This window comes from Mangifera indica, chromosome 17, assembly GCF_011075055.1.
Source record: "Mangifera indica cultivar Alphonso chromosome 17, CATAS_Mindica_2.1, whole genome shotgun sequence".
Taxonomy (NCBI): domain Eukaryota; kingdom Viridiplantae; phylum Streptophyta; class Magnoliopsida; order Sapindales; family Anacardiaceae; genus Mangifera; species Mangifera indica.
Genome location: NC_058153.1, coordinates 6,640,752 through 6,668,043, shown reverse-complemented (window position 1 = coordinate 6,668,043; position 27,292 = coordinate 6,640,752). Strand labels below are relative to the sequence as shown.

General features: G+C 33.6%; 1 protein-coding gene across 2 annotated transcripts; it reads left to right on the top strand.

Moving 5' to 3' along the window:
• Positions 1–26,759, top strand: LOC123200300 (calcium-transporting ATPase 8, plasma membrane-type-like). Of its 2 annotated transcripts, XM_044615441.1 has the most exons (36): positions 1–274; positions 544–729; positions 2,066–2,182; positions 2,278–2,317; positions 2,837–2,953; positions 3,061–3,185; positions 3,319–3,408; positions 4,023–4,092; positions 6,657–6,727; positions 6,812–6,895; positions 13,859–13,936; positions 14,016–14,087; positions 16,721–16,804; positions 16,888–16,970; positions 17,082–17,190; positions 17,286–17,341; positions 17,537–17,579; positions 17,649–17,732; positions 18,033–18,167; positions 18,276–18,341; positions 18,426–18,524; positions 19,412–19,522; positions 19,856–20,026; positions 20,835–20,894; positions 22,416–22,580; positions 22,702–22,818; positions 23,321–23,419; positions 23,905–24,042; positions 24,136–24,236; positions 24,701–24,746; positions 24,875–25,009; positions 25,370–25,477; positions 25,563–25,654; positions 25,989–26,083; positions 26,351–26,445; positions 26,550–26,759. In XM_044615441.1, exons 2-36 carry the CDS (start codon positions 634–636, stop codon positions 26,553–26,555), a joined length of 3,258 nt encoding a protein of 1,085 aa, XP_044471376.1. In that variant the 5' UTR covers positions 1–274; positions 544–633; the 3' UTR covers positions 26,556–26,759. The 2 variants fall into 2 exon arrangements, with proteins under 2 accessions (XP_044471376.1, XP_044471375.1); XM_044615440.1 differs by lacking the exons at positions 1–274; positions 544–729; positions 2,066–2,182; positions 2,278–2,317; positions 2,837–2,953 and having other exon boundaries at positions 3,019–3,185; positions 18,273–18,341.
• Positions 26,760–27,292: the final 533 nt, after the last annotated feature.

The following is a 27,292-nucleotide window of genomic DNA, read 5'->3' as shown; positions in this document are numbered from 1 at the left end:
GTCGGTCCGTTACTAATTTTCCTCTTGCCAAAGACTTATCCCCACCCAAGATTTGATGAAAAACTAAATTTAAACTTTCAAATAAAGTTTTCCGACAAAGAAGAGCTTCTCCCCAAGGGTTTCCAAACTTTCAAATAAAGTTTCCGACAAAGAAGAGCTTCTCCGACGATCTCCAGGCAACATACCCACCCTCCGGCGGGTCCTCCTTCAGAACCCGCTCTTAAAAGCAAAATACTGACTCTCACTTGACCCCGGGAAGAAGCTCCGGCAACAGGTATACTAAAACAAGTAAACATATGAAAACGCAGCGCGTTTTATTTCAACAGTTCTAATTTTTGTTTTGTCCTTTACTTGTCGTTGTTTTAGTCTTTTGCTTAGTTAATCTTCTTTTTTGTTGAAAGTCTGGATACAATTTTCTTACTATTAAAAATGAATAAAAATAGAAGGTAAATTATAAAAAAATGACTTGAAGACTGTTTCTACAAAGTATAGAAAGGAGTGACTGTTTTGCTAAGAGAGGAAGCGGTTTGTTTTTATGAGTAGCTTGGTGAAAGAATCGGAAGTGAGATTGAGGGTGCCATCTCTCCTGCGACAGTGCAAAAGGATAACAGAGTAAGGGAATCGTCTACTGACATGGAGGCAGGTACGCGTTTCTCTGATGACGAAAAAAATCCTTTCATCATCACTAGAACTAAGGACGCTACCATCGAACGGCTCAGGGGTTGGAGAGTATGTTTCTTCTCCGCTTTGTTTCAGCTTGTAATTGATTTTACTGATCAGGCATTTCTTTAGATGTAATGGAGAATGACTGTTTGGCTCAACTCTCAGTTATTTATTAACTTAGGATTTTCTGGCTCAGTAGGTGTTGCATTTTAATTTTAAGTATGTTGTTCTACTTTTTCTTTTGCTTTAAGTTGATTTTTGTGCTTATTCTAATTTCAATTGGCTATTTATAATTTGATCCAACTTCTATTGTTTATTATAATAGAGAATGACTGTTTAGTTTAAGTCTCAGATATTAACTTATGATTTCCTTACTCGGTAGGTGTTGCATTCTAATTTTAAGAATATTGTTCAACATTTTTTTAAAAATTTTATGCTTGTTATTTCTTTTTTCTTTTTTCCTTGGGGGAATTCTTTTATTTTTTTGGTTAATTGGCTATTTATGAGTTGATTCAACACTAATTTGAGAGCAATTCTGTATTTGTTTAATTTTTATGGAGAAAGAAATTGACTATGATGCAGAAGCCATTCTGATATTCCAAGTATGCTGCAGGAATTAACAAAATATTTTCGTTCTTTAATTACAATGGAGAGTGACCATTTAGTTCAAGTTTGAGTTATTAACTTATGATTTTCTTACTCAATAATAGGTGATGCATTTTAGTATTAAGTATGTTGTTAGACATTTTTTTTATTTGCATTCACTTTATTTTTTATGCACCTTTGGGCTTTGCTTTCTTCAGTTAGCTATTTGCAAGTCAATCCAACATTAATCTTGGAACAAATCTGTATTTGTTTAATTATAATGGAGAAAGAATTTGATTATAGCACAGAAGACGTTCTATTATTTAAGTATGATGCAGGAGTTAGCAAAATATATTCATTTTACATATGGTAAATAAATGTGATTATGTTTTTGGAAAAGTTATTTAGCCGTTTGTATCCAGTTTACTTAATTTTCATTGATTATGTGTTAGTTTTTATTTTTAATTTATCTGAATTTTAAAAATTGTTTAATGTATTTGTGAAAGTATTTTCAAAGAGGCATTTGGGGCTTTTAAAATTGATAATTTAGCAATAATGTGTATATGCTTCAGTTTTGTGTATATATGAGGTCTTGGTTCATATGCAACTGCATATTGATGGATTAGTTAGGAGTAACAGTGTTAGGTGTAACAGTCTCGAGTTTAATGAAATCACTCAGTTTAGGCATCATATTATCTTTTGTACCATGTTACTCTGATGGCACAGTGTTTTCCTAATGCAAGGTTTTGTTGTTTATTGAAGATGATTTAAAATATTTTTTTTGATGTCTGTACTTACTAAATTTGTTCTGCTGTAGCAAGCAGCCCTTGTGTTAAATGCCTCTCGTCGATTCCGGTACACATTGGATCTTAAGAAGGAAGAGGAGAAGAAAGAATCATTGAGGAAAATTGGAGCACATGTGGAACGCTTACGAGTATACCATTTATCATAGAATGGATTTTTTTGCATAAATGAAGTCAGACACACGCGTATATGTATATATTTTATCGTTGTGCTTTTTTGTTTTAGGCTGCAATTTGCTACAAGGAAGGTGTTCTACAAGGCAGTGGTACTAATCTTTTTGGTGCCTAAGCTTACATGAAGTATTCGTTAGCATCAGAATCATACAATATATTTTTAATAAGGCTATTTACTTTTAATATTTTCACTAGAGTAGCATTCTTTGTTGTGTGATATCCTTCTTCATAATCTTATTGTTCTACTTCATATGTTGCATATTGTTAGAACAGGGTTTGTTGGATCATTTTGATTCTCTATTTGGATTTTCTTAGATGAATTCTCTCCCTCCCTAATTGTAAACTTTGACTGTACCGTATAGGCTATTCTCTTTCTTTTGCTTTCTGCAAATCATACTGGGACTACCAATGCTGTCTCATTGATTCTGTAAATTAATTTTGATAGCTTTTTTCTTTAGAAGGAAGTTAATTTTTGTTCTTTACTTGGTTTCTTTAGTATGATGTGATTGTGAGTTTACTTTTTGTTTTTACTTTGTGTTTGATATCAATATTTGGAACTGATCCTATATAGATTCAACAATTATCATTCATTCAGTGCTTTTAATATTCAGGTGAATCACCACAATTTTCTTTAGTTCCTAATGGTGATTTTCCAATTGGGCAAGAACAACTTACTTTATTGACAAGGGATCATAATATTTTGGCCCTACAGCAATGCGGGGGGGCAAGTCCACCTTCACTTCTGTTGTTGTTTTTTTTTTTCTCAAAATTTTTAGGCTATTTTTATTGATTTTCCTTTTTTTTTTCGTATTTCTGCTGATGCAATTGGTTAAAGGGCTATCTAATTTGTTAAAAACAAATTTAGAGAAAGGAATTAATGGTGATGATGCAGACTTGCTGAAACGAAGGAATGTATTTGGATCAAACACTTATCCCAAGAAAAAGGGAAGAAGTTTTTGGGTAAATTTTATTATGAAATTGAATCTTTTGATTGTAGTTTTTCTTTTCTTAGTACTGAATTTCTTTACGGACCTTTTTTCTTTTAACAGATAATTTGTGATAATTTATTCAACTTATATGTGCTATATCATAGATGTTCCTCTGGGATGCATGGCAAGATCTGACTTTGATCACATTGATGGTAGCTGCGATGGCTTCTTTGGCACTTGGCATAAAGACAGAGGTAAGGCAAGGCTGGGCATAGCCTGATTATGCTTCTGTTTTTGGAGTCTACATTGTTAGAGGAAGTCATTGGGAGAGTTCATAGATGAGTTCTTGGAATTTTTGAACCTTTCTTCCTGTTACATTCCTGAGGCTACTCAATACATCTGCTGTAATAAATAAGGAAAGAGAAAGAGGATCTCCTTATCATAATCGTCTAGTAGCATGAGTAATATCGATTCTCAAAATCAACAAATTAACAATTATCAAATAAATCGAACTTTTGCCATCAATTTACTGTAATCATCTTCACTGCCACAAGTCAACTTGAAGCTGTTAATTTTCCGGAAAAAAGGCCAAAGCTTGTTAACAGTTTTATTGCTACTAATTTGTGAATGGTATAGTTTAAGTTAGTACTATTGCTGCTGTTTCTATAATGAAATGGCTGACAATGACCGGGAAGCACCAACGGGTCAACAATCATCACAAGAGCATTCAGTCCTCTGTCCTGGTGTTTGTTACTAGTAGCTGTCTTTGGAACTCAATTTTGAGTTGTTGAGAATGTTAGGTTTGAACTCTGCACCTGCTATATATAGTTTCATCCTTATTACTTTATTATTTCCATAAATTATACAGGGTATTGAGGAAGGATGGTGTGATGGAGCGAGCACTGCCTTTGCAGTTATTCTAGGTGTTGTTGTGACAGGTATGAAATTAAATTTGTACAGTTGCATTTTAGGGAATAAGGTGTCTGTACTCTATTGTTTATGTACTTGGGTTAAACATAGGCCTGGAAGGTGTTAAGCTTGTGTCAGTAATTATGGTTTATACATTTGATAACATTTTTTTACGTTGCTCAAAATCTTGAGTTAAATGACCATGGAATAAAATGCTTTGGTAGTTTTGATTATAATAATCAAAACAATCTAGTGCTTTTAGAGTCATCTAAAGAGTGCAAAATTGTATTGAGTGCATTTATTAAGTCTGTTTTAATTTGGATAAGTCTATTTATATTTTGAAATGAAAAATCTCCTTTGTTGATAAATGTGTGTGTGTGTGTGTGTACACAAGGATTTTATGATGCATTACTGCATGAAAATTTCATTATCCAGGTGCTGCATCATAAAAATTGTATTCTGTGTGAAAGTGTGAGACCATTAGGGTTAGTGCTATTGCCAATTGGTTAGGGTTGATAAGTTTAATTCATGTCAGTTTTAGTTGATTAACTAATTTCACATGTGTTGGTCTGAAAAATTTCTAAATCTATTTATTTGTGATTCGGAACAAGTAGGTAAGAAATAGGAGAGAAAGAATGGATGAGACCTAAAGAAAGGGGAGGGGACTAGAGTAATTACAAGGGGGAAAAAACCCAGGAGTTAGGTGGATAAATTCAATTTTCACTGGTCAAATATAAGATATAATAAGGAATCAAACATTTGAACCAAGTGTTAAACAAGACAAAAAATCTTTAGTAGAATTTGAATTCTTACTTTTATAAAAAATCTAATTATTTAAACTGAATCTAACTGAAATAAGCTAAAATCTAATCAAACATCTAAATTTCAAATATGATGAGACTCTTGGGTTTGTAATGAATTGAAAGCAAGAAAAAAAATGTGGCAATTAAATTAATGCTAAACTCTTTGTTGAAATAAAAAATTAGAATTAGAACTCAACGGAGCTACTCTTCTGACAAACTCTTTTGAATAACAACTTTTTTCCTCCTACACAATGCTAATTTTCTATATTTGAGCTTTCCCACCCAAATGAAAATTCTAGTCCTAATCAATTTGATTACCATAACCTAATTGGTAATTATTGAGCCACTCTTATTTGACCTTAAATAAATGTTGTTCCTAAATAACAAATATTATTCATACATAATATTCTCAAACTTTTCCTAGATTTTATTCCTATATAATTAACCATTCCTAATTAAATATAATCCTAAATAATATTTGATTAAATATTTCCTAAATAATATTCGGGACTATGTAATAGGAAATATTTCTTTAATTGTGTAATATATAGCTAAAAAAAGGGTCCTTTACATAGGTTGGTTTGAAAAATTGCCAAAATTGTGTTAGCGAAATGTTTTCAATAGACTAGATAAAGCCAAACCTTTTATCATTTGTGGATGTAGGATATATTAATTCAGGTAACGACTATAGATACAAGGTGATCCACTAGCCAGGAGTTGTTGAATGAAGCTTTTAGTACCAGTGGCATCGCTTTGAAGTTGTTTCAAGGACAATGATTCTTCAAACATGGAAGTTATGTTGACTAGGTAGTTTTGGGTACAAGACATGCTAAAAAAAAAAGATATTCAAAGGTTGTTGGGCTAAACCCTTGTTATAAAAATTTCTTGCTCACATAATTATGATATATAATTTGCTGGATATAATGTATTTTATTATTACTATTATTATTAATATAAATTCACTTGTTGAGAGTGGTTTGAGGATTCAAATTAAATTTCAACAATGGTTTTAGATGTATAATGATATGAACTTTAGAAGAACTACACTTTGAGAGTTAGCTATTGTTATTGGAGAGTCTAAAACCATATAAATCGTATACTAAAAGTCCATACTTTCTAATATGGGTTTCGATGCATTTCGAATCTTAACATATCATCACTTTTGTAGCCTTGACGCCCTATGCGAGCTGGCTGTATACTAGCTCCTAACTAGCCCTGGATTAACACTTCAGCATCGACATTACCACCTACGTCGCATTAGGAGGCATGATAATATCTCTAATATCAAATAATATGAACCTTATATAAGTCATACTTTAAAAGCTAGTTATTAACATTGAAGAGTTCAAAGCCATATATATCCCACACTAAAAGCTCATACTTTTAGAACACTATGATTTATGTTGACCTTGCATTCTGCATATGCCCCTATAGCTACTTGTATATTTGTATATTTTTCTTTGAGAACACTGGTCTTGAGTATGTGTAGTTATTATTATTATGTAATGTGTCTTTTGTGAATTAGTATGTAAATGGAAACATATTTAGTTATGAAGAAGTTCTAACCAAGATAGATGACATTAGGGCATAGCAATTTTGATGGTGGGTGTTTAGATGATTCTACTTTTGAATAAGTTGCATACTAGATATGAGCTACCACATGTTTCCAGTTGATAGGTAATGGATACAGTTGCCCTAGGTACTTTACTTAACTCAGGGTTGTTCATTATTTGTAAACTTAAGTTTAAACAGGTCATGTTATCTAACTTGACTACTTTGTTCCTTGTTAGTTATAAGTGATTATCGACAATCTCTTCAATTCCAAAACCTTAATGAGGAGAAGCGAAACATACATATGGAGGTAAATTCTTGAATGGCTAATATACTTCTTGATGGTGGATATTGTTTTTCTTCAATTTTTATATTTATAGGTGTAGTGTTCTAGGTCATTAGAGGCGGTAGAAGAATAGAAGCCTCAATATATGATATCGTTGTTGGTGATGTTGTGCCCCTCAACATTGGTGATCAGGTAAGTTGTTTGCAATTTTTAGCATTATTTATTTGACATTCTATGAACATGTTGATAAATCACTGTTGAATGATTATGCAAAACTCAGCTAAACAAACACAAAAACCAAATTCACAAGCACAAAGAATTGTATGGGGAAATCAAATATTATATATGTTGTAAGTTGATGGTAACAACCAATTCAAACTCTACTTCAACTATTCAAGAAGTCAATATCCTCCCTAATACAAAGTTTCTAAAAGTAATCATATCCCTCTAACAAGCTTCACTCCTTGCTTATATTCCTTCCAATTCATCATAATATTCCCTTTTTCTCCCCTGTTGCCATGTAGCCTTCTCTTATAATTGTTTTACCCTTCAATTCTTTTTCTCCTTCAGATGCTCATTTTCTTCTTTGTATATATATCTTGAGTGGTCTATCACTCAACCTATTTCACCTTGTCTTCAATGGCCTAATTGTGCCTGAATTAAATCAAAATCTAGCCACACACACACAACAACTATGGAACAATGTAACCACAATTTGGAAGATAAATGACTGCTTGTATTTATTTATTATCCATGCTACAATGGCCTAAATTATTTCCAGTACAATCAAACTATTGTTTGAACTATTCTCATCGCAATGGAACTGTATAATTAATCAATTTGCATGACATTCAAGAGGCCAACACTCTCCTTTTGGTCTTCTTTCTTTTTGCAAATTCTCCTATGGTTTCCCCTTTCTTCCTTCCTTGCCTTTTTTTTTTGCAATTCTGTCCTTGAGTGTTGCCATCTAGGATTTCTAAATCTCCAGCTCCCACTTTCCTTTCCTATTACCAATTGCCTCCTTTGACTTTGCTTTCCTTGGATTTCCAAATCTATAGCTTCCTTCTGCCTTTCTTTCACCGATTGCCTCTTTCGACTTTGCTCTCTTTTTTTACATGAAACATAAAAGTTGGACCTAACATTACCCCTTCTATCGAAAGACACTTTGTTCTCATGATGAAAGTGGGGAAGAGCTCTTTAAAGGTTTTATACACCTCTCAAAAATTCTCACAGTCGGATAGTTGGTGTCATTTGACAAGTATCTCAAGTTCACTGTGAGGTGAGTAACGATAGTCTAATATCTCTAGTGATTGAACTTCAAGTTTAACATCCTCTAATAAGCATTTTGGTAAGGGTTTGTTGATTATGGCTAGGCCTATTCGTTTCTTTGATTGCGACACATGGAAAATGGGGTGTATTTTGACCATTGAAAAAAGGGACAATTTGTATGCAAGCTACCCAATCTTTATAATCTCTTACGGGTCATAGAAATGTGAACTAAGTTTTTCATTTGGGCAAGATGCCAATGTAGAAAAATGATAGAGTTGTATCTTGGGAAATACATAGTCTTTTACTTCATATTGCCTTTCTCTTCTCCTCTTCATTACAAACCTCTTCATCATTTCTTGAGCTTTAATGAGCTATTAACTACTTTCATAGACCAATTTTTTTTTAAATCCTAATGAAGAGAGCTTTATTGGTAAAAACAATAGGCTGCCTCTCTTGAATCATTATAACCCCTAACCCCAAGCTTAAAGCATTTGTATCAACCACAAATTCTTTAAAAAAGTTGGGTATCCCCATATTTAGAGAAGTCTGACATTGCAAGTACAAGGACAAACATCATAGCTTTTTTAAGGCCTCAAAAGCCCTTATAACCTTTTTATTCCACCTAAATGCATTCTTTTTAAGTAGCTTTGTCAACAAATTGGCTATCTTACCATACCTCTATACAAACTTCGATATTATCCCATAAGTCTTAAAAATCCCTAGTCTCTCAGATCTTGTGGTACCGACCATTCCCTCATGTATTGGATATTTTTGGGGTTTGCTTCCACCCTTCAGGCCAACACAATATGACCTAAATATTCTATTCGATCCTGTCAAAAGGAATACTTTTTATTGTTGATCACTAGTTAATTGTCTCTTATGAGATTTAACACTATTTGTAAGTGAACCAATTGTTACTTAAGCTGCCTATCATACACAAGGAATTTGTCAAAGAACACCAATACGAATTTATGCAAATATGGTCTAAACATATCATTCATCAAACTTTAAAGAGTTGTTGGGGGTGTTGGAAAGACCAGACGACATTGCTAACAACTCGTAATGGCCATCATGAGTCTTGAGGACTCTTTTCTCCATATCTTCCCATACACAGATTTGATGATATTCAGATTTTAAATCCAATTTATTGAATACAGTAGCTTTTAATAGTTCATCTAACAACTCATCTATTGTTAGTATAGGAAATTTATCGAGTATTGTAACTTGATTTAAAACTTGGTAATCTACACAAAACCTCCATCTACTATTTTTTTTTCTGACCAAGAGTATTGGATTGAAAAATGAGTTTATACTTAGTTGAATTATTCTTGTAGTTAGCATCTCTTGCATCTCTTGCACTATCAGGTGGTTATGCTTGCCTAATCAGTTTGATTGCGTGGTCCTAATTTCATTTTGAGAGGAGACTCGTAGGTTCCTAAAGAGTGTTTCAAACTTCCTTAACATTTCTACCACTTTCGATTGCCTCATTTGCTCATTGTCCACATTTTAAGTGTTAAATTTCATCATCTCCATCTAGTAACCTTTCTCGCCATTTTTCAGTGAATTCACTAGCATTCTTAGCGAAACTTCCAGTCTTGCTAATAAAACATCTTGTATTTTTATTTTTTTTCCTTCCCACTTGAACTTTATGGTTTTGTCCCTCTAATTAATCTTCATTTCTCGTAATTTACAAAACCAATCTACTTCCAATATAGCATCGACACTTTTTATATTAAATGGGCAAAAACACTTTTTATATTAAATGGAAAAAAAATATGAGTTATAAAATTCCCTTGGAATTGGAGGTTGGCTTCTTTACAACGGCTATTGGCTCGAATTTTTTTGTTCATCTCTCAATGTCATTGTAGAGTGAGCTGGTCTCGTTCGAATTTTTAGTTTGGTAACGAACTTACTTGAGGGGAAATCATGAGTGGCTTCACTGTTCAAGAGAATTACCACCTCTTTCTCTTATATTTTTTCAATGAGCTTAATAGTTTTAGGTGAATCCAGACCCAATACTAAGCTGGAATCTAGATTTAGCTGCAATTCTTTGTCGTTGATAACAACTTCTTCGGACTGTTTTTTATAAGAAACTTTTCCTTTCTCTTCCTCCAAAGTGATCATAATCCACAGTTGTCGAAATTTGCATTGACAATTCAAAGTGTATTTCTCTTCACCTAAAGCATAATCCTTTCTCCTATGTGGATCGGAATTCTTCCTTGGGAAGAATTTAGTCTTGGCTTGTGCTAGAGGAAGATTACCTTACATTGTTAGAAAATTTATGAGAAGGGTTGTTCCAAGTTGTAAGTGGTCCTTTTTTGTTCAAAAGTAGGTAATGGATAGTAATTTGATTTTGGTTTGGGTATGGGTTACGGAATCGCATTGGTCTTGGTTGGTCATTGGAATTGGGTTATGGGATGGCTCGGTTTTGGGTTTGATTAAAGGAAGGGTGTGGGTGGGGTTGATGTAGAGAATGTGATTAGGCTGTGTTGTGGGTGTTAATAGAAAATCGAGTTGGACTTAAATTGTTGGCTTTTGGGTAGGTGTGGCAAACTTGGATTAGGGTCGAGCATCAATGACCTAATTTTTCTTTCTGATCTGTTGTGCTCTCTTTATAACGTCTTTGAGATTTCGGGGAGAAAACAATTCGACCTTCGCCCACATGTCTTCTCATAACCCATTAATGAATGCCCTAAGGAAAATGTTGTCTAACATATCACTTAACAACACCAAAATTGACTTAAAATAACATTCGAATTTGCTTATAGACTCATCTTATTAGAGTGACCAGAGTTCCTCATATGAAGTTTTATCCTATGATAGTCAAATCCTTTGCAATAGGACATGTTTCAACTTATCCCAACCAATGAAAGAGTTAAAAGATTCTCTCCATTACAACAAATTCAATGCGATCCCCTTCATATGAATTATCGTTGTTGTCATCTTCTCATTTTTTGTTAGTCGGTTAATAATAAAGTAACTTTCAGCTCAAAAAACCCACTCAATCAAATCTTCACCCACAAAGATAGTTAATCCAAGGTGACGATGATAAGTATCTTGTCTTACTCCTTGAATATCACTAGTGTGGTTAACACTAGCCACACCTTCTCGTACCTTATTTTCATTGGTCTCATTAGGGGTGGTCGTGTAACTTCTTACACCGACAACAAATGTGAGGGAGATGGTTGGTGTTCCATTGGTGCCTTGTCTCGATTGCCATTGCCACCACATCAACATTTCCCACAATTCACATTATAATACCAGGTTGATACATACTTGGATTTTTTTCTCTCAAGACTGCAATTTTTCTTTAAACTAGCAAGAACCTCCTACAAACTCCTATACCAACAAATCCTGCCACACACACATAATAACTATGGAACAATGTAACCACAATCTAAAATTGACAACTTGTATTTATTGTCCAGACTTCAATGACCTAAATTATTTTTGGTATAATAAAACTATTGTTTGAATTATTCTCATTACAATGAAATAGTGAGATGAAAGAATTTGCATGGCGTTCAAGAGGCCAACACTCTCTTTTTAGTCTTCTTATTTTTTGTAAATTCTTCTATGCTCTCCTTCTTCTCTTTTCCTTGCTTTTACTCTTTGTAATTATGCCCTTGAGTGTTGCCAACTGTGATTTCCAAATCTCTAGCTCCTACTTACCTTTCTTTCACCCAATTCCCCCTTTGACTTTCCTTGGATTTCTAAATCTCCAGCTCCTTGTTGCCTTTCCTTCACCAATTGACTCCTTTGACCTTGCTTTCCTTTTTTGCTTAAAACATAACGGTGGACCTAACAAAATCCAGGAGCCCTTGTCACTGTAAAAGGACTTGCACACCCTCGTCCTCCAATTTTCATACATTTTTCATTGCTGCGTGCAAAAGTTGCTATTTTGGATCAATAGACAAGCATAAAGGTAGAGGTTGTCGATTAATCTTATCTCTAGTTGATGTTTTTAGTTGAAGTATATAGAAAACATGATGAATTTTTGCATTTGGTGGTAAGGCTAGTTTGTAAGCTACTTCTCCAATATACTTCAACAGTTTATAAGAGTCATAAAACTGTTAGCTAAGTTTGTTGTTGGAGTGTCGAGCTGAGCGTAAGTAGTACGGTTATAGCTTAAGAAAAACCCAATCACTCATCTACAATTTTGCTTCCAATTTATTGGTATCTGTATGCTTTTTTATTTGTTGTTGAGCTTCAACAAGTTAGTTTTTTTCTCACCTAAATTAAATTGTGTTCCTGAAGCTTATTAGATACTTCTTCATTGAAAGAATGTTCTCCCATAAAAAGTGTTGGAAGATTGCGACCGTATAAAGCCTTAAACAAAGTCATCCCAGCAAGTCCATGGAAGGTCATGTTAAACTGTTATTTGGTCCATAGTAGCCATTTAATCTATTTTCTTGACTCTGCACCTACAAAACAATTAAAATAAGTTTTCAAATTATAATTCACCACTTACTTTTCACCACTAGGTTAGGGATGATAGGTTGAACTATATTGTAACTTTGTATCCATGGTTCTAAAAAGTTTTGACCAAACTTGGTTCAGAAAAATCTTGTTGCAGTCTAAGACAATTGAGGTAGAATAGCCATGTAATTTCACGACATTTCGAGCAAACATATCAGCTAATTCCTTAGCTATGAATGAATAACAAAGTGACGACAAATAGAGATATTTGATCAGCATATCAATCACTAACAAGACAAAATTGAACCGCTGTGATTTTGACAGTCCACCCATTGATAAATGCTCCTTTCAACAACTCCTATATGTTTTTAAACAACATGACTAATGTTTTAAATTGGGCTTTGAATTCCTCAACTATTCTCATTTGTTTCAATGCCATAACTTGTTCATGTGGATTTTCATTCTGTGTCGACCTGAAATGGCATAGCAAAGCGATCTTAAACTCTTCCCATGTAGTGACTGGACATTGCGTTTCAATCCATTGAAACCAATTCAAAGCTGTATGTTTCTTACACATTATCGTCGCTTAAGATTTTCTCTCATTTTGGTAGTTGGTTCTTTTGAAAATGCCTCCTATCTCTGTACACCTACCCCATAAGATCTTCACCACCAAAAACTGGTAACTCTAGTCATTGGATTTCTCTTCGATTGATTTGACCTCCATTTTGACCCAATTCTCCACTTATAGTTGATAATTTTGAATCTGAAACTTGTTTGTGTACCGTAGGTTTTGTTGCTTGAGTTGATCCTTCCACACCTATCATCTTTCGATAGTTCTTTTTCATTCAAAGAGATTTTACATCTGTTACAAATGATCTCAAAAGCTCAATGGAATCTCTCATCTTAGACACATCTTCCTATATTTTCAACTCTGGGTTCCATTCTGGTTTCGTCCATATTCTTACTTTGATATCATTTTGATAGACTGTTGAATAATCCCGCAATATTTAGCCAAACACACACAACATACAAGCCAATCCATAACCAAATTTATAAGCATAGAAAATTGTATAAGGCAATCAAATGTTATTTTTGTTGTAAGTTGTTGGTAACAACCAATCCATACTCTACTTCGGCTATTCAAGGTGTCGATATCCTTGTCAATATCGAGTTTCTTAGTAGCATTCATATCCCTTTGGCAATCATCACTTCCTACATATATTCTTTCCATTCTGTCAAACTCTTCCTTTTTTCTCTTTTACTACAATGTAGCTTTCCTTTATAACTGTCTTACCCTTCAATTCTTTTTTTTTCCTTTAACTTGCTCCTTCCCTTCTTCTTTTATATACCTTGAAAGGTCTATCACATGCTCCTTGAATATTGCTGACTAGGTAGTGGCTTCCAATATGTAATTTTAATGAATTTTGAATATGTACTACTTATTCTACTATTAAACTTTGTCTCTAGGTCCCTGCTGATGGAATTGTAATTTCTGTGCACTCGTTTTACATTGATGAATCTAGCATGACTGGAGAGAGCAAGATTGTAAGACTCTTATTAATTTCTTATATGTTTGACTTACGTTTGTATGTGTTTTTTATAACTCTTAATGTTTTACTTATAGGTTCACAAGGACTCGAAGGATCCATTTTTGATGTCTGGCTGCAAGGTTGCAGATGGCAATGGTGTCATGCTTGTAAGAATTAGATAATTCTCTCTTTTTTTTTTTTTTTTTTTTGGGTATGGTCCATTTTAGTGGCATCTTATTATGAAATGCTAGTTTTTTTGGTTATATATATTGCAATAGCCATGAGTTTCCAAAATGAGATGATTAGTATTTGTTCTTCTAGTAAACATACAAGTGAATATTATTTCTTATTTAATGTGGATCATGACTATTATCTAGAGCCCTACTCTCAAGTTTGTCAAAGCATTAACATACTAATGGTTCTTCAATAATTTTAGCTGGAGAATATTATCATAGTCCGAGTTCTAAAGTTGACAAATAAAAATAGATTTAATGGAAAATAAGCCCAAACCCTATATCTAAAATTCAATTGCCACTATTTTGTGTTAGCTACAGTTGGTTACTACTACTCTCACCACCATCATCATGTTCTCACTTTTCTATATCACTCTGCAATGGTATCTCTTGGATATAAACACTTAAATGTCTTGTGTATTAACAACAAAATTTTTGGTCTACCATGAACTAGTGTTATCCAAAGCCTTACTATTCATCTTCATTCTAAAGAAACACTATTTTGTTAGTGTTTCCAGGCTTGACATCTTTATGAGGGAATCTCAAGCTACTTTGTCGTCTTTGGGCGTGAAGCCAATAGAAGTTTTCTAGAGCATTATTTTGTGATTGTTGTATAATCTCTCTCAGTTTTGCCCTCTCATTGAGTATTTGTTTGTTAGGTGTTGGTGGTATGCTCTTGGGTTATTGAGAGGTGAACATGCATTGTTGAGGATTAGGGTGATTAGTTAATAAAATTGTATAGAAATACTTGTGTTATATGAAACCCATTTGATTTAATATTTTTTTTGAGGAGATTAAGAGTGGAGCCAAATTATCTAGTGTTCTTTTCATTTAAGTATGACCTAATTTTACATGCCTTGCAAGACTACCAAGTCAGAAAAACTCTAATGATCTTTTGAAACTATTGAATGCACCTTGATTTAGGCCCTATTTTTTTGGTTGATATTTTCAAGGAGATTTTGGGTAATTTAAGGGGATATTTTACAGTTTTAAAAAATAACTGGGTTGCTTAAGACTTTGTAATCTCTTACAGGGAGAGATAAAACTAACACTTCAATCATACATTATGTTTTTTCTGTTTGTGGTATACAAATGAGACAAGAACAAGTATGTACAACAAACAGTATGAACTAGATTATTATAGTGGAGGTTTTGGCAAATATTTAACAAGATCTTATCTCTATAATTTTTTGTTTTAATACGAAATTATGAAATTGTAATGAAATCTAAGAAAGTTGAGGTTACAAGAGTGTGCCAGAGGTCCTCTTCCAAAGTAGAAAAAATAGAAGAGGAAAGTAGGAAATAGATATTAGAAGAGGAAAACTAAAGTTGCATTTGATTTGGAATTTGGAAAAGAAATTTGTTTTTGAAAATGATGATGTTAGAAATTTTTACCAAATGTGCATGGCTGAAATATTTTCTGGATGTGATTTTTAAATTCATTTAAAATATAATAGAAAAAGCCTTTTCCAGTTAGATTTCTGTTTTTTTTTTTTTTTTTGAATTTGACAAGGTTTCAGAAGTCATTTTGAACTCATTTTGTGGTATTAGAGGCATATTGTATGGATGCCTTTGAAAAACATGTTATGAGAAATTTAAGATATAATTTTGAATTTGTAGCATTATTCTTACATTAAATTGTATGAGAAGTGATCAATAAAAAAAAAAAAAAAGAGAGAGAGAAAATTGGGAATGGAGCAATATCCTCCATCTAATTTCTTTTCCTAAATCCAACGTTTACTTGCCTCTTCTTAGCATAAACTTAGAATTGTGCTCATTCAACTGTATAATAGTTGATGGAAATTAACACCACAAAGTGGAGCCAATCCAAGCCAAATGAGTACCATTTAAATAAAATCTGGAGAATCTGAATTCAGAAATGGAAAATCTAACCAACAAAATAATAACTGAAAGTTACTTGTGATATAATAGTAAGGGTCCAATACAAGAATGATTGATAGGCTCGAAATATGATTGCATTTGTCCTATTAAAAAAGAAAAAAACAAGTTAACAATTTTATTCTGCAGGGGCATACTTTTATGTGGTTTGTAATGTTTAAATTAAGTTTGAGCCATGTTTCTGTTAAAGAGACTCCACGTCTTGGGTTTATTTTGTTGCTTCTTTTATGATATTAGCTTGGGAATACTCCTTTTCTTCCTACACTCATTTTCCTGTTTGTCAAGTCTATGTACATGGGAGGGGAACCTTGTGTGTCTTCCATCTATCTATCTTTTATGCTGTTGGTTCCTTAACCAGATCTGTTTTTTCTTATTTTGACTTGATATATTGTAGTTGTGTGCTGGTGGTTACAAAGTGTCTGTAATAATACAAAAAATACTTAGTTGCCTTTTGATATGCATTGGATAGTGGTTCTATGCCTTCATAATGTAGGGCACTTTTCTTTCAGATGGGGGAACAATTATGAAAATACTTTCACTGATGTATAACTGCAACATTGTGTGGATTGGAGATTGTGGGAACCTTTCTTTTTATTGTAAATGATGATCTGTGTCTGTGGTTTCTCTTGGCATTTGTCAACTTGCTTACATATCTGTCCTCTTGTCAGGTAACCAGTGTTGGGACTAATACTGAATGGGGAATGCTCATGGCTAGCATTTCAGAGGACACTGGTGAAGAAACACCTCTGCAGGTTAGGTTTTTTGTGATTATTGTTTATGACACTTCATGTTTTTTATGTTATGATTACCAGATCTTGTTTTGAATTTTACAAAGGTACGCCTAAATGGGGTTGCAACTTTTATTGGGATTGTTGGGCTTGCAGTGGCCTTCATAGTCTTGTTTGTCCTTTTAGCTAGGTAACTCAGAGTTAGTATATGCATCTTCTCTTGCTCAAGCTATTTATCTTCGTATCCATACATAGAATTAATAAAGTCTTATGTATGACATATATCATTGAATTTGTGCAGATACTTTTCTGGCCATACCAAAAATGAAGATGGAATCACTCAGTTTATAGCCGGAAGGACCAGTGTTGGTGATGCTGTAGATGGAGCCATTAAAATTTTGACTATTGGTGTATGTTCTATTATTTTTCATTTCATAGGTTCTCATGTGCTTGCAAGCTTGTCTATGCTTCCCTTTGTTCATGGCTGATATCTGATATCCCACAGGTGACTATTGTTATAGTTGCAGTTCCTGAAGGGCTTCCCCTGGCTGTTACCTTAACGTATGTCTATCTGTTCAAAGTTATTTTATATTCTCAAGCTGTTCATGTACGTAGTGGAAGTCACCTGGTTTTAACAATATTGCACACTATTTTATGTCACAATCTGCGCATAGTTTCAATGTGCATGTATATTTATTGTTCTTCCCCTTGTTTCCCTTTTCTTAGTTGTTCTTTTTTTCTCTGAATATGATGCAGACTTGCCTATTCAATGAGGAAAATGATGGCAGACAAAGCGCTGGTATTATAAATTCTTTTATCCTTGGTCTTCAAATGAATTCTACATATCTTAATTCATTGTGAAACGCAGGTGAGAAGGCTTTCTGCCTGTGAGACAATGGGCTCAGCCACAACTATTTGCAGTGATAAGACCGGATCTCTAACTTTGAATGAGGTTAATTATATTGCTTATTCCTTGTATGATACAATGTCAAGACTATGCATTTCTGATCATATTGTATTAGAGTGACTTATAGTTGACAGAGGATACAATAGTGATTCATTGCCTAAAGCAATGCTAACAGAAGTTGTAGTATATGCGCTGAAGAGAGATGCTTGTTCTGTGGAGGGCATTATTACCTTTCATTAGGCCATGTCTTGCCAATTCTCAATTAATGCTTGTTCACTGAATTTTCTAAGTGGAGCAGAGTGTGGATGGGCTAATTTGTTTCAATTTGAAATATATATTTTGCAGATGACAGTTGTTGAAGCTTATGTTGGTGAGAAGAAAATCGATTCTCTGGATGGCAATCAGTTGCCTCCTATGCTGACCTCATTACTTATTGAAGGCATTGCACAAAATACAACTGGCAGTATCTATGTGCCTGCAGTAAGCTAAATAGGATTATGCTATTCTAATTAGAATAATCGACAGCATTGACTCAAATATTCACTTTTCTTACAGTCATAATTATAATATGCTTTTGCTTTACAGCAGGGTGATGCAGATGTAGAGGTTTCTGGATCACCAACAGAAAGGGCAATTCTTTATTGGGGAATTAAGGTGTCATTTTACGTTATTCTCATTGCTATTCCATGGTGAATTTGGAATTTAAGAAAAAAATCTTATTCATTGATAACATTGCAGCTTGGGATGAACTTTGAAGCTGTTAGATCTGAGTCTTCTGTTATTCAGGTTTTCCCATTCAACTCTCAGAGAAAACAGAGTGGAGTTGCTTTGCAATTGGTAATGTGACTACATAGTTATTATTCCGGAGTCAGCTGATTTTTGCATGCTTACCTCAGTTATTATTGGAAAGGGAATTGAATTCTTATTTCGGCTTCAAGTGATATATTTATGAATTTGATGCATTTTGTATCTGAACGTAAAGCATTCAACAGAGTTCCTTTTTTCTTTTCAATAATTTTTTTTCTGTATACAGGTGGTCCTGAATATTAATGATGTGTACGTGTATATAAATTCAAACAGTGTAGTGCTAGAACGTGTGACCACTAGGAAGTCAAGTTGTGCTCCAAGAAGGATCTTTTTCTTTAAGTTTTTCATTAACAAGATAATTTTAACTGTGATTATGGTACATTCCCAAGGAACAGTGCCATTCCCAGGGAAGATCAATTAGATTTGTTGATATATTCACTAATGTGTAGATTTTTAGTTGACGCAGCAAAGTATCTGTATATATATCTTGAGAAGAAACATCTTAGATCAGATTTTAATTCAGTCGAGCAAATTAGTTAGTAAAAATTAAAAATATGCTAAGTTCATAAATCTTCTTGTGGAAGGAGGTCTTCAAGTAACCCCCGAATACAAGTTTGTGTTAGGTTATGATTTTACATAACACGACTTTTTCACTGTTATAAGTTTGCAATGAATAAGTTTAGAAAGCACAAACAAATTTAATGAATAATAATGGATTTTACTTATTCTTCAGATGATTATTATAGCATCTGCTGAACAATTGAATCTCAAACTTCATTATTATTATTTCATTTTGGGTTCAAAATAAATTGTTATGAGCCAGGGAGGATCTGTAATATTGGAGATACACTGTTGCATGTTTATATATAGTGAACTTTTACCCCTCTTCTCTGATCGTCTTGCCCTTCAGCATACAGCCTAATTCTGAAGTTCACATACACTGGAAAGGAGCTGCTGAAATAGTTTTGGCGTCGTGCACTCAGTACATTGACTCAAATGATTGTTTGGTAGCCATGGATGAAGAAAAGGTTTGAAAAAATAGCTTCCTTTTGAGGAAAACATTATGTTTTTTTTCTTTATGCATGCCTTTCCTTTATTTTTTTTTTTTTCACTTTTTTATTTTTTTTGGTAATTATTCTTTTATTTTTGTTTTTGGAGGGAGGATTGGTTAAGGTGGGGAATTATTATTTTTTTTTTGGGATTAAATCTTACATGTAAATATTCTTGGATCTGTTGTAGTAGATATTGTTGAGTGTCAAAAGGTTTAAACCAAGATGCATAATCCTGTTAATGTTTGTGTTTGTTTTTGGGTTTTACATTTCTGTTGCAATTTGTTTCATGACCCTAGTTTTGATCTGCAGGTGAAATTTTTTAAGTATGCTATTGAAGACATGGCTTCTTGTAGTTTACGTTGTGTTGCAATTGCATATACAAAATATGATAGACAAAGTGTTCCAGTGGATGAGGAGCAACTTTCTCAGTGGGTATTGCCGGAAGATGACCTTGTTTTGCTGGCTATTGTGGGTTTAAAGGTATACATGATTGTCTTCGTGAAACACAAACTAAAAGACCTTGCATCTGAGTGAATTCTAGGGACTAATTTACTTGTTTCAATCTATTATTTGAGTAAAAGCTATGCTGCATCTGTTTGATGACTTTCTCCTTTATAGTTTTACCGATTGGCTGACGTCTTTCGTGCCTCAGCATCTTATAGTACCTAACTTGTTGTGAAATTATTATTATTATTATTTTAAACTTAATTATTTTGCATTAGATGGCATTATTGGCTGAAACTAAGAGATTCTACATTGCTATCGTGTCCTTTCCTCTTCAAAATTGTACACTGATCACTACCTTGGGAGGACACTGTTAAATATTTTGTGATATTTTGCCAATTGTTTTTGTTCATTTTTTCTCTCTCTCTAATATTCTTATTTGGTGGACATTACTTTCCTACCATGATCTGTAAAGAATGGGCATATTAGAAGCAATTATGTCATTACATATGTGCTTCCATGGATTTTTATTGGGACAAAGCTATAAGTTGTGGGTATCTCTTTGAGATTTTCCATCACCTCTTTTTCTGGATGTTACCCATAATGAGTAGTTGGCATCTCCTATGACATGAAAGGGAGTATTCAACTTACCTGTTATAGCCTGAACTGATTTCCTCAGCAAAGGGTATCTTTTCTATATTTAATGACCCATACATGTATAGATACTATGGTTACCTTATTGACTGCTTTATTTTCAACTGAGTGCCCCCTGAACTCACCACGACCACCCCCCCCCCCCCCCCGCCAAAAAAAAAAAAACGCTTATACAGTGAAATATATGCAGGATCCATGTCGTCCCAATGACAAAGATGCAGTACAACTATGCCAGATTGCTGGTGTAAAGGTATTTTAAAATTTTCAAGTTTAGCTTCTTAACATGGTGACAACTCGTGTAATCTGATATTTTCAGTTCTGGTTGATCAATACATTTGATATTCATTTTCATTATCTCTTTTTGGTTGGCAATTGTATCATTTGACAGTCTCTGTTTTTCTTCTGAATTTGTCAGCATGTCCCAGTATGTTTAAATTTGTTTTTGGTATATGATGCCATGTTCTGCATATGAGTGGCAAAGGTTTTTATTTCCTTGGTGCAAATGCTCTACACTTGAAATCCCAGTTTCATGGAACCAACCTTCTTTTCAGCATTCCAATTTATTCTGTGCTGAGAAGTGATTCTTAAAGTTTTTATTTTGTTGTGAACTTTCCCTTAAATTTTTTTCTTAAAGTTTTAAGCTAAGTTTCTTTGCCTGGAAAAATTTAAAACATATTGGAATTGGAAAGAATGCTTGTAACGGTGTCACATATTGGGCTAATATCCAGTAACAACCTGTCTGTGTTGTGTAGTTTTGTTTGTATTTCTGTTTCTAGGGTTTACAATTAATGAAATAAATCTTATTAGATTTTTGTTTCATCCATTCTCTTTCTTCTGGGCTGATAGGTCTGCAATATTATCAAAATGAATTTGATGCTTATTTTTTTTACAGTATAATTTTTTTTTGCTAAGAACTGTGTAGATTTTAGTGTCAGTTGTGAATGGTTGCATTGTGGCTAAGCTTTTTTTGGTCTCCAAAGTTCAAATGTTCATTTATGTCCTGTAATTTCATGATTGTTTTTCCAACTAGCATATCTTATGGGTGGTAATGTTTCTGTCTACTTGCCCTTAAAGTTTCTTCTCCTAGTGAATTTTTGTTTTTGAAATATCATTAATTTCAATGCATTGTGAAGCTTATACTAGTAGGGGGGCATGCCTCACTTTAACTCTGGATTTCGTAGAAGTTGGAATTTTTTGATTTAATGAAATTATGGTTCTACTGTTGATTTTTAGCTCTTCAAGTTTTCTCAGCCAGCGAAACTGAGATTTTCGTGGAATGCATGGTTTCTTGAAGCTGTAAATAAAAAAATTCAAATCTTATTTGTACATATGTATATCATTATAGCATTGATTCAATGCCCACTTCTCTTTTTTAGGGTCCTTGTATTTTTATTTGTTTTTACTTTTGGGGTTCTAAAAACCTCTAACTGAGGGCTACTTCCAGACTTTACAAGCCTGGCATTCAAGAAACTTGTAGGATACAATATTGTGGATAGATGACTAGGTTTTAAATTTTTGAACTTTTTGTTAAGAGTCAAAGGCTTTACCACCAAGCACAACCCTTCTGATTTGCTTAGAACGTACAAAACTATCAAAAATTATGATTAACCTTGTATTCTTATTTTAGTTTAATTTTTTCATCTGAAATACATGGGTAACAGTTCTGCAGTATTCTTTCACGTTTGTCTGTTTTGAGTGAGATGCCTTTTATTATTTATATTTTGTTTTTATCTGATGAAATAGTTGAACAGACTTTCATTGTGAACAACAGGTGCGCATGGTGACAGGTGATAATATTAATACTGCAAGAGCAATTGCTTTGGAATGTGGAATATTAACTTCAGAGATGGATGCTACTGAACCTAATATTATTGAGGGAAAAAATTTTCGTGCCTTGTCAGATGCACAAAGAGAAGAAATTGCTGAGAAGATTTCAGTATGATTCAGTATCCATCTTTTTCTTTTCTTTCTTTTCCCTTTTGTTTGTGTAAACTTTTTGTATGGCGGAATTTGTGGTGTCTGACTTTTAGAAAAATGAAAATTTCATTTTATGTTAGGTAATGGGACGTTCTTCTCCCAGTGATAAATTACTACTTGTGCAAGCATTGAGAAAGAGGGGACATGTTGTTGCTGTAACTGGAGATGGTACTAATGATGCTCCTGCACTACATGAGGTGTGACATTGTCATCCTACTTATTCATTATTATATAACATGTATACAAATTTCACACAGATTTAATAATACCATTGCTTTCAAATTATCCAGAGTCTAATCTCAACTGGTCAACATTGATTGGGGATTTGTTTATTTTATTTATTTATTTATTTTTTTATATTTCTTTCCACTGGATAAGGGTATTTAATTGTATGTTTTGGGGATGGGTGATTGCTATAAGCAATTTTACCAACTGGATTGGTGTTACAAATGCCCTGATTTTCTTCATTTTATTTAGTGTTGTTTGTAAAATGAATTTATTTGGTAAAGATTTCTAATGTTGATAATTATGTTTAATAAGTAGTCGTACAATTAAGGATTCTAATGGTCCTGTGCTGAGACAAGGGTAGTTGAGTTGATGAACTTGTAATTACTGTTATTTTTCTTATCTATGATTACCTATCTTCATAATTCCATCTCATTTTCACTTATTAGTTAAAGATTCTGTTTTCAACTTCAGGCAGATATCGGTCTTGCAATGGGTATTCAAGGGACAGAAGTTGCCAAGGAGAGCTCAGATATCATTATCTTGGATGATAATTTTGCTACAGTTGTGAAGGCTAGTCTTTGTCCTACGAACATTTATCATTGCTGTTGATGTGGGAAATTCTTAAATGGCATCTGTCCTGAATTAGTTTTTGCATGTATGGCTGCATAATTTCAGGAAAAAAGCAGTGTGGCATGGACCAAATTGTTTCTTTCATTGTGAACCTAAATTACCTTGCTTTGTTTGCTGTTTTGAGCAAAATGAATATCAGATTAAAAATTAAATATACTAGTTGAATGGAACGATCTGAGATACTTACTCTAAGCTTTAAGAAATAATTTTTTAATGGGAATCATGTTTGGAAAGAGAATTCATTTAGGGATATTGCATTTATTGTTTTCGATATGCCACATGAGCACATGGTTTGTGTTGTTTTCTTTTACAATGCAGTATATCTTGTTTGACACAAATTATTAGAATTGAATTGCTCACCATTTTACTGTTTTTCTTTTGGGCCAAAACATTCTTTATTAAACTTACCTTCTTTCTGAATTTAGGTCGTGAGATGGGGCCGGTCAGTCTATGCAAATATTCAGAAATTCAGCCAGTTTCAGCGTACTGTTAATGTCGCAGCTCTTATTATTAATTTCGTGGCTGCAGTTTCCTCAGGTGATGTTCCCCTAAATGCAGTACAGGTTTGTTTCTCTTTTCTTAGACCCTCTCTCTCTCTTAACAATTGTCTCCAAGCGTGGGCTTATTGATTCTCCTTATTATTTTTATTTATCCAGCTTCTTTGGATTAACCTTATCATGGATACACTTGGAGCCCTAGCATTGGCTACTGAACCACCAACAGATCACCTGATGCAAAGGCCCCCAGTTGGTCGAAGGTAGAAAATTGAAGTGTTGCAGAACCAATTTTCTGTTAAAACTGAATTCATGTTTGTTTACAGGAAGACTTAGGGGTGTTTGGAATGAATAGATCATGAATTATAGGATAAACTTAAATAGACAGGAAGACACTGGTTTAGTTGCTTGTTTCATTATGTTTGCTTGTTTTTGTTATGTGTGAAAATTTGGTATATCTGATGTAGGAGAGGAAGGGGAAAAGGGGAGGAAATAGAGAAAGGGAAAGAACGAAGGGAAGAAATGGGGGAATTTATGCATCAATGATAAGCCTATCATAAATGACAATCCACGAAGAGAATGATGTGGCTAAACAAATTAAACGTATTTTAAAATTTATTTTGTATTTAATAGTTAATTGGTTTCGGTGATATCCGGCCGTAGCTAGAAATTTCCTTTGCAGTGTTTAATAATTTTGTGTACTAATGACATCCTGCATATTTTGCAGAGAACCACTTACAACTAACATAATGTGCAGGAACCTTATAATACAGGTATGTATACTTAAGTTTTCGAAATTATAAATATTTTATTCTTGTTGCAAAGAAATTTTTTGTGGTTGTTAGTGGATATCCGCATTCTTGTATAACCAATATTGTGAATGGTATTATGTAACTTTCAGACTATCTATCAATTGAGCGTTCTGCTCGTATTGAACTTTGAAGGAAAGAATTTACTTGATTTGGAGGAGGATGATCGGAACCATGCTAACAAAGTAAAAAATACACTGATTTTCAATTCTTTTGTCCTTTGTCAGGTAAGTCACAATTCCAATCAGTAGGAATATTTAGTTAATTTTTGTAACCTTAATATTTTACTTTATGTAGATGGGACTAAGCTGTTAATTACTAAAGAAAATTAGATTTGCTATCGTGCTTTACAATGATCTAAATTACCAAGAGTGTGGTTTCTTTTGTCTTGTCGCAAGAGTGCAACCCGTTTACTGCTAAAATTAAAAGAAGAGAATAAAAATTTCCTATTTCTTCCTAATTAGATGCTGCTATACTGTTTTGGCTTAGTTTTAAAGTGATACATTGTCTGGCTAGTGGCCAACATTTTTTGTGAATAATTGATACTGCTGAAAGGCATGATGAAGTGATAATGGATTGGAATGCAGATCTTTAATGAATTTAATGCTCGAAAGCCAGATGAAAAGAATATTTTCAGAGGTATTACTAAAAACCATATTTTCATGGGTATAGTGACACTAACCGTCGTACTTCGGGTGAGACTTACGTAATCAACTTTGTTGTCTTCTTGGGCTTTATAGCTGTTCAATTGCCTTTTGATAATTTGTTTGTTGCATGCAGATAATCATCATTGAGTTTCTTGGGAAGTTTGCTAAAACTGTCAAGCTCAACTGGAAACAGTGGGTCATCTCAGTTGTTATTGGTCTTATCAGGTTATTAGACCATTCTGTGTATTCTTTGTGCCCAGCTTATTTCTTTTTGAATGAGTTTGTTCTGCCTGAATTCCGTAACGTCCAATCATGCCATTGTACCCACTGCACCTACTTCTTCTCTTACTTGACACTTCTCTTATAAAATGGACAGTTTGTATGAGATAAAATATCTGGGTAATGAATCCAGACTCCCTACCACTAATCTCACCTTCTTGAATCCATATCATAAGGACCTTAAACATTTAACCTCAAGTATGACGTTGCTTAATTATTTAGTTTATTGTCATCAATTTGTTTTCTAACCAAGGGGAACTGCCTTCCTTATTTCTTACAGTTGGCCCCTTGCCTTTATTGGGAAATTTATTCCTGTACCAGATACTCCGATCAGTAACTTGTTGAAAGAAGACGTCTATGAAGAAATTCTCAAATGTAAGAATTCCGTAACATCCAATCATGCCATTGTACCCACTGCACCTACTTCTTCTCTTGACACTTCTCTTATAAAATGGACAGTTTGTATGAGATAAAATATCTGGGTAATGAATCCAGACTCCCTACCACTAATCTCACCTTCTTGAATCCATATCATAACTACCTTAAACATTTAACCTCAAGTATGACGTTGCATAATTATTTAGTTTATTATCACCAATTTGTTTTCTAACCAAGGGGAACTGCCTTCCTTATTTCTTACAGTTGGCCCCTTGCTTTTATTGGGAAATTTATTCCTGTACCAGATACTCCAATCAGTAACTTGTTCAGAAGAAGACATCTACGAAGAAATTCTCAATGTAAGAATCTTGCCTTTTCTTTCTAGCCCATTTATAAAGACTAAATGTTGCTTTGATGTAGTAATTAATTTGTTTAGTTTATTCTTCCTTTGCCTGAACTGCAGCAATAAACTAAAAGTGAATATACTAGCTTTGCTGAAACCTATCTCACTCGGCACACTGGTGCAAAAATTTTACGAGTTTCAACCCATACAAAAGCATTGTAATTAGTTTGTTTTTGGTTTACTGAGCTTGTTTACATATTCTAACAAGGATGGTTATTCTGATGGGTACTTTACTGACATTAAGGAAAAAGAAATTGTAGTTCAGGGAAATACATCATGCGGAAATCACACCGAGCACAACATATATACAAGAGAAATTGAGTGCTTCATGTACAATCTGGGAACATAACACCCATTTTTGTATGAATTTCTATATTTTGTCATCATATTTGATATGTTTTTTTTTTTTTTTGGGGGGGGGGGGGCTAATTTCATTATATAAATATTTAGCTTGGCCCCCCTTGAGATTGAATCCTAACTTAGCCACTGATTATTGAGTAGAAAAATGAACTTTTTAAAAAACCATGAATCACGTACAACTGGATCCACTCCATTGCTAGAAGTAAACGGTAAGAATTTTAACAATTGCAAGTGCAAGTGCAATTATGGGTGTGAAAGAAAGCACGGAAAATGCAGCTGTGATAATAACTAATTCTCCAGTCAAAGGAACAATAAAAACACCCACTAAAAGCAGGATGATTGAGGGGATATAATGTTGATCATAAGCAATGAAGCTTGTCTTCTTGATTATGATCATAAATTACCTATCTTGTTTGCTTTGTTCAATTCTTAGTGCTTGTATT

Coding starts and splice junctions, on each gene's coding strand:
- LOC123200300 (XM_044615441.1), top strand. CDS start 634: ATGGAGGCAGGTACGCGTTTCTCTGATGACGAAAAAAATCCTTTCATC. Junction 14,088..16,720: donor ATGGCAATGGTGTCATGCTT/GTAAGAATTAGA, acceptor TCCTCTTGTCAG/GTAACCAGTGTTGGGACTAA. Junction 24,237..24,700: donor AGGCCCCCAGTTGGTCGAAG/GTAGAAAATTGA, acceptor CATATTTTGCAG/AGAACCACTTACAACTAACA.